This window comes from Paroedura picta, unplaced genomic scaffold (assembly GCF_049243985.1).
Source record: "Paroedura picta isolate Pp20150507F unplaced genomic scaffold, Ppicta_v3.0 Ppicta_v3_sca25, whole genome shotgun sequence".
In the NCBI taxonomy this organism is placed as follows: domain Eukaryota; kingdom Metazoa; phylum Chordata; class Lepidosauria; order Squamata; family Gekkonidae; genus Paroedura; species Paroedura picta.
This window is the reverse complement of record NW_027518622.1, coordinates 244,450-256,530: the sequence shown is the minus strand read 5'-3', so window position 1 is coordinate 256,530 and position 12,081 is coordinate 244,450. Positions and strand designations below refer to the sequence as shown.

General features: G+C 40.4%; 1 protein-coding gene across 3 annotated transcripts in view; it reads left to right on the top strand.

The window, feature by feature from the left end:
• LOC143828404 (rho-associated protein kinase 1) overlaps positions 1 to 10,845 on the top strand; it is a 90,134-nt gene extending 79,289 nt beyond the window's left edge. Inside the window, exons 33-34 of one of the 3 annotated variants that reach the window (XM_077318832.1) lie at positions 324 to 380; positions 7,983 to 10,845. In XM_077318832.1, coding sequence (XP_077174947.1) covers positions 324 to 380; positions 7,983 to 7,986 — 61 coding nt within the window. In that variant the 3' untranslated portion in view covers positions 7,987 to 10,845. Of the gene's footprint in view, positions 1 to 323; positions 381 to 3,201; positions 4,184 to 7,982 lie in introns of those variants that run through there. The other 2 variants (XM_077318831.1, XM_077318833.1) reach the window with 2 other exon arrangements.
• The last annotated feature ends 1,236 nt before the right edge of the window (positions 10,846 to 12,081 follow it).

Here is a 12,081-nt window from a genome sequence, read left to right as displayed (position 1 = left end):
TGGGGGTGGGGGGCTATTCAGTCATGCATCTGAGTATCATCTCTGGTGTTAGCATTTTAAAATTACAATAGCACTATATTTCTATAGAAAGAAAAAAAGGCTGTTTCCTTTCTTGTCCCAAAACAGATCATTGCTTCTTGTTCCCACTGTCCTTTAAGTGAGATTTTAAACTAGGTCTTGATTTAAAAAAAAAATACTTGCATTAAGGTCACTCTTCTTAGATCACCTTTTTATCATGCAGAGTGTGTACAGTTGACACTCAACACACACACACACACACACACGCACATTATAGTGAAATGCTAATTTCTAAATTTTAATAGGTCAAAGGAGTATGGATCTATGGGGGACATTACCCATTCAGAAAACTCCAGTTATTGGTGAGTAGCTTTTGCTTTTAAACCCAGTGGCAGTTTTGTCATGTGACATTACTAAAAAAAAAAAGCAGATTTCTCTTCTAATAATGAAGAAGCTGCTGCTTAGAATAAGAAACCCACTATTATTTCTCATCATTTTGAAGAACCATTACTTTTTGATCCAGAGTGGATCACACGCTTAGAATCTTTCTTAACCTTCTACTTTCACCTCTTGATACTGTTTGTTTTAACAAAACAGTATACGTATCCTTGCTACAGTCTTCATTCTTCTATTTAGACTATGCCATGGTGATGTCCATTCTTTCTAGTTGTTTGCCTGTTTTATGGTGAAGGTATAGTCATTATTCTTGATTTAGCCTAATCCGAGAAAGGTTAACATTCAGCAACAACAAATACTTGCTAAATATTAAACACATTTTGGGTTTTCAGAGGGGAGTAGCAGGTGTTTTACCAAGGCACTGACTAGATGTGTGCCTTAGCTAATTTTCTGGGCTCACCATGATGTTTTGGATTCAGTATTGTCCATATTTCTTACTTTTAAACTAAAGTTAGCAGCATGCTGACTGAGGTACACACTAGGACATCCAAAGTTTGAATCTTACTTCTTTCATGAACATACTACATGGCTTAGGTAAACTGTTCTATAAAGCTTTGAATATTATAAAGCATTCTATAAATGCTAAAATTATGATGGTGAAAGTCATTCCATGACAGTACGTTTTCATGTGTAATATTTTAAGAAAATTCAACCCATTCTTATAAAATCCTTCTTCATCTTTGTAGCTTCTTAGCCACAGAGCATAGATTCTCAAATCCTTTAGGAAAGATTGACTTTGACTGCTCCATCTCCTCTCCATCATGAGCTAGAACCTGAGTCACTTTCTCACTCAGTCACATATTGGAGGCAAGGAAATCTCTTCTATCAGATCTTTTTGTGTCCTCGTGGAGAGAGGATATCTTACAGTTTCTGAGGCATTTTGTCGTATTCCAGGCCTAAATGCTCCCCCCCCCCAAAAAAAAAAAAGAGGTGAGGAGAGTTTAAGAATGGCTCCTTCAAAGAAGTGCCAGAGTTGCGAGTGTGACTACAAGGAAGAATCTGAGTGCAATTTACTCCACTCACCCAACAACACCCTGGGGGATCTTTCCCCAGTCTCACCAGCTGAGGGTCCAAAGTTTTCAGAACAGCTCATCAAAATGGTGAAGGTGCTCGAGTTTTGCTAGACTCTGTCAGAGCAGAGATCTTCAGATCTGATAATGAATGTGCTGTACATTTCAGACTTGGGCCCTCTAATCTTACCCATGGTGCATGGCATCTTGGACATAACCTCATATGGATGGACAAGACCTGTTTCTGGGCCAGCATCCACAAAGATAATTGACTATTTTTACAGGATAAGGGAGGAAGGGTAAAAATTTCTATTTCAGCATCCCATAACTGACTGGTCACCAAGTTTCTTCCTTCAATACAAAGATACTAAAACAGTTCAGAATGATAGCCTTCAGACTTCGTCATGTGTTTGGGTGAGGGGTATAACATGATGACCTGCCAGACTTGTTGCTTATTTTCATTGAAGGCTAGGCAACAACAGGCAGCTTGCCTTAAAAGCAGCACTAGGGAAGAAATCCTTAGGTATTCCCACTAAGTTTATTGAAGTCCCTCAAAAGAGGGCCTCTTCCCCTTTGTTGGTCCCTCACTGAGAGAGCTTTGTTTTCTCAGAGAGCTGCTTCAGAGCCCCCAACCAAAAAGGCAAAAAAAGAAGTTAAACCATGCTGGTTCAGGATCAACTCTCTACTAAATTGCCATCCTGAAACAAATTTCCCTCTTCACACTGCTCTCTAGCTTGGCTCCGGTCTCCTTCTCCAACTTGAATCTGGGCTTCTCCTGTGTTACCGGTTGGACTCACCTTGACAGTTCCATCAGGGATCACTGACACGTTGAGACTCAGCATTACCTCGCGCTTAACTGCTATATCCTTTCTCATTCCTCTAACTTAGACCCATTATGCACGGGAGGAATAACGCACATTCGGGGTGGAATGGCGGTGACTAAAATCACCAATAACGCACGGTGCCGGGTGCAACCGGCCACAGCTTTGGTGCATGCTGCCGAAAAAGCCGCGTTAGCGAAACGCGGAAGAAAGCGCAGCTTCCGGGTGACCGGGGCGCAACCAGAAACGGCGCCAGGATCACCGCTTGCATAATCGGTTACTCTGGGTTTTGCTGCCGTTGCGCCCCAAACCGTGCATAACCGGTGTGCGTCGCGTCTTCCCCCTCCGCGTTTTCCATGTGACCCGAAATCGCTGTTTTGGTGGCTGTGCATATTGGGCTCCAGAGGGTAAAAAACTAGACATTCTGGGAGGAAGGCATACTCATATTGGGCTCTGAGACTGTGCATCACTAATTTCACCTCAATAAAGGGCAGATACCAAAAAATTTTCTTGGAAAGAATGGCCCAGTGTATAGATGCCCTATCAGAGGATAAGAAGACCTTAGCAAAAGTGCTTCAAACAGAAGGCTTCAAATTAGGGAAGCAACAGTTTGATGCATCTCACCACACAGCAAGCCCATGTGGTTGGCTAAAATCAGGTGCCATCCTTCGTGATTGAGGGCATCAGCTCTTCCTCCCAATTCTAGAGCAAGAATCAAGGATCTCTTCTTTGAAGGGAAGACACTATGAACAGACTGACTCTGTCCTAGCCAGGATTTGGAAGAATGACAGCAAAATGACTGAATATCACTCCACTGGCCTCAAGCTCTCTAGATATGGTCAGCAATATACTCCTATAGCAGGCTGTACAGATACCAGCTCTCATTTTGTTTCCAGCAACAATCCAAATGTCAAAATTCAAAACAGAAGTAAAGAGGGGGAGTCCAATCATCTAGGGAGCAGCATATAAAAGACTGCCATGACTAGGAATGCAGGCTAGTGTTAGCAACAGGTAAGCAAAGTTTGTTAGTTACCCATTGTTCTTGAGTCCTTCAAATAATAAAATATGGTAATTCTTTTGAATACTTTGCCTGACTTGTCTCACCTCTGATGCATCTGACTGGCATTCACCCACTCTTATAAAACAGAAGGGGGCTTGATTACTTTCCAGAGGGTCCATCCAGAGGGTTCGTCTTTCAGAGAATCATCTGGCTTATCCAGATATTTCCTGGGAAAGGGGGGCCAATTCTGTATTTTAGGAGGCTCAGTATGCAACTTAGTGTCCCCATGTTTCAAATGTTATCACTTACAGATATGTCAAAATAGTTAATGAGAGAATATAATTCACAGTCCGTGATTTAAAGGATGAAATTTCAATACACAAAGCATTTAGGAAGTTTTTAAGTTTCCAGTGATCTGGCCACTACTGTCAATATTCTGTACCCCCTTTTGGATTAGCCACGACCCCAAGGATGTTCACAGTGTACCCACAGTGATAGCCCAGTTGAGGTTGCAGATTTGTTCCATCTATCCTTACCTGGTGATTACCTCTTCCTAGTGGAGTCTGGTACCCACTTGCTCAGACATCTTTCTCCAGCCATCTGTACATTAGAATCTAAACCTAGTTATTAATTACTGAACATCATAAAGCTTTCATAATATTGAATTGATAGGGGCATGGTTGGATTCACTTTCCCACAGGACCTATTTACCAGTGCCAGTGGCACAAGCTATTCAGAAGCCCATTAGATCAGTGGTCCGCAACCTTCTTGAGGCTGCGGACCGGCGGCGGCAGGGAGGGCAATCGCCCGGCCGCGCATGGCGCAAACGCGCATGCGTGACCCAGCCGCGCATGCACAGGAGTGCTGCACATGCGCGTTTATGGCCACGTGTGGCACAAACGCGCATGCGCAGCCCTGTTTCACCCACCCACACCCACCCACACACACACACACACACACACACACACACACACACACACACAAAGAAGCTTGCCAGGCCGCAAGCTAATTGGCCGCTTTTGCAGCCTATTTGCTTGCGGCCTGGGAAGTTTCTTACTGGGGGGTGTGGGGAGAGGGAGCCGCAGCCCGGTGCCAGGGTCTTCGCGGCCTGGCACTGGGCCACGGTCCGGCAGTTGGGGACCACTGCATTAGATGTTTCTCCCACAATAAATTTCAGAGGGCAGTACACATTCAAAAACTTGTAGGCCTAATGGCTTCCTCCACAGCAGTTGTGCTGAATGCAAAGCCACACTTGAGACCCATCCAGAACTGGTTTCTATGAGAATTTCGTAAGGGCTCCGATCCGCAATGGCTAGAGTTATCTATACCAAAATCATTTATTGCATTGGCTTGGTGGAGTAACAATAAGAATTTATTAGAAGGGTCCTTTTAGGTTCATACACACAATATGGAAATGTTCATTGATGCTTCTTAAGGGGGAGCATATTGTGGCCCATTCACATGTAAGAGGGCAGATGTCAGTTGAGGAGGCTAAGTTACATATCAGTCTATTAGAGCTCAGAGCCATTAGATATGCTTTTGCCCCTTATTCGGCTATTTTGCATGGAAAATGTCTATTTCTGGCCTCAGATATGTCAGTGAAATTCTCTTGTCAACAAGCAAGGTGGCACAGGCTTCCCTGTGTTTTTCAAGGAGGCAGCACACATTTGAAGCTGGGCCATCAGCCATCCACATAGTAGGGCAGCACAATGTAACAGCAGACACTTTGAGCCGGGAGACAGGGACACAACACAAATGGTCCCTAACCACTTAGTACCTAAAACTAATTTTCACCTCGGGGGGACATCCCATAATAGATCTTGGACTTCTATTCAAGAGGAGCTATGGACAAACATTTGATAGATGATTTGCAGTTCTGGTGTGTGTGGGGTATCTGTGATGAGAATATTTTTATTTGCTTTAAAGAACCCAAAAAGGCAACCACAGCTGAAGCTGTCTAGATGGGTGACACCTTCAGGAAGCAGGGGTCAAATGTTCACTTCCACTCAGAACCTGTTCAGTGAGGGTCAAATGTCCCTGGCTGCCTTCCACCTGAAGATCAATCTTCTGAACATTTGCAGAGTGGCATCTTGGTCATTTCCATCCATGTTTGTGAGACATTATTCCATTGACATGAACTCCAGAAGTGGGACAGCCATAGGGAGGGTGGTTCTGCAGTGATATTCCAATGAATACCCCCATAACCTTGTGATGGGGGAGAGGGGGAGTGTTCAGTGAAGCTGATCTTTTTAGAGTTTTAGTTTTTTCTGCAATCATATTTGCATATTCCTCCTATCCATCATTCCCTCTTATTGGATGGGTGCTTCATGGAAGAGACTTCAGCTGGAATTATTCAATAGGCACTACATTTTTCCTCATTTTTACTTACATTGATGTGCTGAAAACAGGCTTCTTTTGCAATTATACCTAAAAACACACTCCCAAGAGGAACTGCACTTCAACTTTATGGTGACTCATGATATTAGCACAATGATTAGATAGAACAGATGATGATCTTGTGCTACTGTTGTCTTGGTGTCTTGGAGCTGTATTATGGGAATTAGAAGGAACAAATGGGCAATCTGCAAAGAAGGGAAAACCTGAATTCCCCTATAGCATCTCCCTCTTTTCTTGCTTCTTTCTGTATGGTCCACCCATGAGCTAGCCTACCTTCATTTGCCCTCATCTTCAAGTTTCTTTCCTATCTCCCTGATATCCACTACCTGGAAAAACTGTGTCTCAGTTGCATGGTACTAACTGCAGGGCTGGGCCCAATTACACATAAGAACCTGCAAAAATTTGCATGGGACACCTAATTTCCTCTTCTTCCCCCCACATTATTCTTCTTTCCATCCTCCTAGCAATACTGTTGTGTTCGCCTAACAACAGCCACTGACAGCATTTGTTTTTTAAAACAGCACTGACACCCACTCTAAGGCCCAAAGACTGCACTTAGTGCCACAAGTCTTTGCCTGTTTTTTCCCCCTCCCTAACCTAATCTTGGAGCTTCCTTTTATTCCCTCCAACCTCCCCAGGAATACCACCTTCCAACTCCTTATGTGCTCACCTGGCTTCTCTTCCCTTCTTCAACTGCCCCTGACCCTTAGGTCTGCTTTGTTCAGTGGATTCCTCTTCCTTAACAGCCTCAACCCCGCCCCTGACTGAGTCAGTGATGCTCTACCTGCTCTACCTCCTGGCCTGCTGCAGCCTCTGTGTTTTCACCCTCTGCTGGGCTTGGGAGTGAGGCTTGTCCGGCCCTGCTGCGGCCTTCACTGTCTTTGTCCACTGCGGGGCTTGGAGATGAGGCTTGTAGCTTCTTCCCAGTTACCCATTGCCTTGGCCATTCGTGTTCAGGTGAATCAGGGGTTGGAATATCAGATACTCCCCATGAGCTATTTCAGAGATATATTTCTTCTTCACCTTCTTTGAAACAGCTTAGTAATTACTTTAGAATTTAATTACTATTGACTTCCCCAGTTTCCTTCAATCCCAAGAAGTACTTTTGAGTCTGATCCTTTTTGTATATGCTCTATCCTTATTTGGCATGGCCAGCGGAAATTAACTAAGAACCAAGTCAGGATGAGGCTAAAAATAATGCTATGGACAAGTTGCCAAATACCAGATTGATCCACTAACTGGAGATTTCTTATCAGACTTTGAAATTCTGTAGTAATAAACTAAGTTTCATCTACTAAATAATTAAATAATACTGCATATTAAAAACAATTATTTTTGTTAAACCAACAATCATATGTTTCACTTTAATGTCAGATTATTTCAGATACAGCATAGTTCCACGAAAAATGGAAGACAGTGGTTATGAAAATAATTTTCAGAAACAAAAAAATTAGTTTTGCTGACAAGGACTCCTGAAATGAATTATTGTTATATATATATGATCAGGTTCAGTTCATAAGTGAGAAGCAGCTTGCTGATTCCTCGCTCCCCCACATGCAGCCAGCCGGGTGACCTTGGGCTTGCCACAGCACTGATAAAGCTGTTCTGACTGAGCAGTGATATCAGGGCTCTCTCAGCCTCACCTACCTGACAGGGTACCTTGTAGAGAGAGGAAAGGGAAGGTGATTGTAAGCTGCTTTGAGACTCCTAGTAGAGAAAAGCGGCATATAAGAACAAACTCTTCTTCTATATATACACAATAACATACACATCCCTAGAACTCCCTGAAGATACCCAGTCAAGTTCTGACCAACCCTTCTCCCTTAAAGGTTTTTAACTAGGATGGATTTTGAGTTTAAGACTAACAAAAGGTGCTACTGGACTCAAAATTCGTTCTGCTTCAGACCAACATGGCTATCTGCTTGAATCTAACTATGACAAGATGACTTTTAATATTTATAAAGTTTAAAACATAATTAATTATATAATTAATGTTTTATTTATAATTTATTGCTTAAATGCTTGTTTTGTTCTATTTGCTGTTGCTTGTTCTGAACCTGTAGGAAAGGGCGGACAACACAAATAAAATTGTTATTAGCTTTGTTTACATAAGACTATGTTCACTTACATATGGAAATAGCTCAAATAGCCTCTATCTTTAGATGTTGGAATATTGCATTGGACATTGGAACATTGCAAACACAAAACATTCTACAATATTGTTAGTCTATTAAATTATATAGCAATTCTAAATGTTTCTCTTCTTTTTTTAAATTCCAGCTAACAGTGTGTGCAGTGCACCATGGAATCTGGCAGGATGCAGTCTGAGAAAGTTGGACTTCTTTTATCATTCAGAGCAATGCAGACTGGTTGTCCCTCCCACCTCATGACAGACTTCAGGGCTAAGACTGCTATTACTCTCTCTCCTCCTTGCTTTGGCACAAAAAGCATGCTGAGGGTGTCTTATTGCGGGTTTGCCTTAAGGTAGATTAGATTAATTATTACTGTGTAATGCAAGTAAAAGCAAATAAAGCTTAGCTAAATATAAGGTTAAAGTGCTGCCTTTTTGAATTCTAAAAAAAAGCTTGTCAATCACGATGGAACACAATGAGTTTTTCTCATATTGATGAGAATTAAGAGTTGTTTACCCTGTGGGAGGGGTATTTTAATCAAGAATACACAGAATTGAGTAGATGGAGGAGGCTTCTCAGACTGAATTTCTTGTAGAAGACTTAAAGTTGTGCTGAAGAAAATGACATTTCTTTGAAAAAGAAGCCGTATATAATCACTTGAACTTCAGTGCCTTTTCTGCAATGTTATTGATGTTAATCCTTGATTATGAAACAGCTCAAAGCGTTAAATATTTTGCATACTGCTTAACAGGTTACTGATTCTGCATATTTGTAAAGGGGGAGAAAATGAATAATTGCATATATATGCATTTTTGCCAAGCCATACAGAATTTTACTTCTATAAGCATTAGAAACTAACTGTTAAACAACCATGTTCTGAAGCATATTTTGGTACCTGATGTTTCTATAAGTTGTATTACATATTGCATTAACCATTTGAAGTGCTGATTAGAGACACACACACACTATATGCACTGTTTGAAATGTAAATTATTGTTAGACTTTTAATGGATGTTGCTTTTAGTGCCTTAATCTGAGAATTTTTACTGCCATGTCAGTAAGCGTAGAGATAAACACCTGTTATGTGTGTCCATGGTTTTATTGATTAAAATATTGTAGAATGTAGTTCCATGTTTTCAAAAGAATACAATTTTGAATAAAAATGCCTGTTACCAAGAGATATTTTAATCCTAATATTAAAAATAGTAAATGCTTCTACCATAAAATAAACAACACCTATGACACTTTAAAATTATAGATAATACAGGAATTAAAGCTCTTGCTTTGTAGCAGGAATGTTGTTATGGTATGAACAGTATGGTTTATTTTATTTTTTAACCAAATACCTCTTCAGTAATTTATAATGGCTTTGCAGTTGTGTATTAAACACGAAGCACTGGAAAACTGATTCGTCTTCAGGACGATTTACACGTTTCAAGTGGTGTTGAAAGCCACGCTAAAGGATATGTAATGAACATATCTATTAGTACAGTAATTACTCATACTCATTTAATAAAAAATAATTTATGGATGAGCTATTTTGAAAATGACTGTGGTATTTTTCTCCAGAATAAAGTACACTTCCTAGGAAGTTTTGAAAATTACAATGCTTTAAAACATCCAACTGTCAAAAATGCAAATCTGTTAGAAACTTGATATTTTTAAAAAGAAAATTACCATTTTATAATGTCATACATTTTAGTACAGGATGAAGTGTATTAAAATTCTCATAGGATTTTGAAGAATTTATTTTGTTTTGTGACTTGTTTGGTCCTATTTACTGTAATGATTTTCATCAAAGGAAATTATACCAGGTACACAGCTCTTAAAAGAGAATCTTTACATGTATTTAATTTATAATTAAAGCATGATCAATAGTAATGATTTTAATGCACTGTTATGGAAGTCAGTGATAAGAGTGGCCTCTCACCAGAAAACTAGACTTGGATAGTGGAGAGGACTGATGATGAATACTGAGAAATATTCAGGAGAGTTAGGTGGCAGCAGAGGAACCCATACAAAAGACCGGGATTGTTTGCAAAGGTTTTGTTAAAGTAGGTCTTGGAGAAGGAAGATGTGGTTTGACTTGTTGAAAGGTGGAGAAAGAAACTATTCTAGGAAACAAGATGGCAGAAAGCACAAGTGGGAGGAGAAAAAGGAAGATGGTAGATAAGCTTGTGACCACACAAGTATGTGAGGTAAAAGGGGAAGAGTGAAGAGAGATGGGTGAGGTGGTTGTCTTGAATGACTTTAGGAAAGGAATTCTGAATATGGTGTGAAGCAAGTAACAGGGAAGGCCAGCAAGCAGGTTGCAGTGATTTTGGTATTCACTTTTCCAATTCCATTGGTGACTCTAAAATAGTTTCCTGATTAAAGTTGTACAGTTATACATAAATGATTGTTTACAAATAGGTGTAAACATAACCTATATGTGTGCAATTTTGTACTCTTCTGCCAGAGATCTACTGTTATGATAAATATAATGATGACGCCCTAAAAACAATAGAAGTCAACTTAAAATTGCATATGGGTATCCTAGTAGCATCACAGCTGCTATGGGATTTAGTGGGAAGAGGTATTGATGCAGAATAAATGTTGACCCACTTATGAGTTTTACCAGCTACATTCTGGAGAATCATGCCTAAGCCCTAAATTTAGGATGCCCATTTCATTTCATCTCCAGAGCCCATTCTGTAATATTCAGGAGTATGTGCCTATGATGGGTATGTTCAGCTCTGGATGTCTGAATCCTACTAATTCTGTATTTGGTGTCAGGCCTCTTCTCCATGCAATGTCAGTATATTATTGTTTAATACTGCAATTTAAGTTATGCATTGTATCAGGATGTGTTTTGTATTTCCAGTATTGTTTTCACCTTGTTGGTTTGTTCTCTGGTGTTTCTCAGCTCATATGTATATATACCTAACACCTTATCAGTCCACTACCTGCCTCATTTGGAGTAGCTGTTGCCTGTAAAACCTTATGCTGCAATAAACCAATGAGTCTCTAAAGTGCCACAGTAGTTTTTCTTGCTGCTCCAGTGTACCATTTCTGCATATCTGAAGTGTGTTTTCAGCATTTCCAATAAAGATCTGCAACATTTACTATATTGTAACATATTTGAGCTCTTATTTGTTAGGGAATGGTTAGGGAAAAGCTGAAAAATCTATAGCTGGTAAAATGTGTTGACTTCCTCCAAACCTTTGGTGATAGTAGAAAGAGTACACCTTGAAATTCTGAATGTTACATATGACTGGAAACACATTATCATGTGAGGAAAAGAGTTTGAGTCAATGTATACTGGATTGCAGTTCCATAATCTCCAACACCTCTCTCAAGTAATTATGCAGCACTTGCTATGCATTTCTCTTTTGTAGATATGAACGAGAAAAAGTGAAACATTCTGCTTGTGTTCACCAAGCTACATGCACATTCTGCTGAAACTTCAGACTCCATTTAAAGGGCCAACCAGAACCAATGTAAAACTCACATAATTTCAGCAGGAGCTGGGCCAGACACTTCACCCTTCGTTCTACTCCCAGCCCCACCTTACAGACTCATTAGGGGTAGGGGTGGGATGTCAGCAGGGCATGTTTCTGCTGAAATTTTCTTAAGGGGGCATGGCCTCTTACGTTGTCATCCAGACAACACAGAATGGGCCCAGTTGGAGACTGTTTCCTCTTGGTTTGGAAAACCTGTGGTTTGGAAAACACTAGATCACATCACTTCAGATTTAATCTCTGTTACTCCTTTCCTGGTTTGCCGCCTGAAGTGCATACCCGTGTTGGTCTGAAGCAGCAGAACAAATTTAGAGTCCAGTGGCACCTTTAAGACCCACAAAGTTTTATTCAAGGTATGCACACAAATATCCTCAGATCCAATGTCATGGAATGTAAATAATCAGTACATGCTTATAGGCAAAGTGTGTGAGTAAATTAATTGTATTTGAGGAAGTGTGCATGCACATAAAAGCTCATACTTTGAATAAAACTTAAAGGTGCCACTGGACTCTAATTGGTTTACAGCCCATTTACGCATGTCTGTAAGCATGATAGCTTCAATGTGGAACAAAGGAGTTTCCTTTATGATACTGCAATATTTGCCAAGAATCTACTTAGGAATGTGACCTTCTAATGGTTTCTTCTCATCTCTTCTCAACCAATCCATTCAAGTGTTTTATCTGTCTTGTATGGTGCTATTCACTCCGTAGCTTGTGGAGAACCATATTTATCATATGAAAGAGTTAT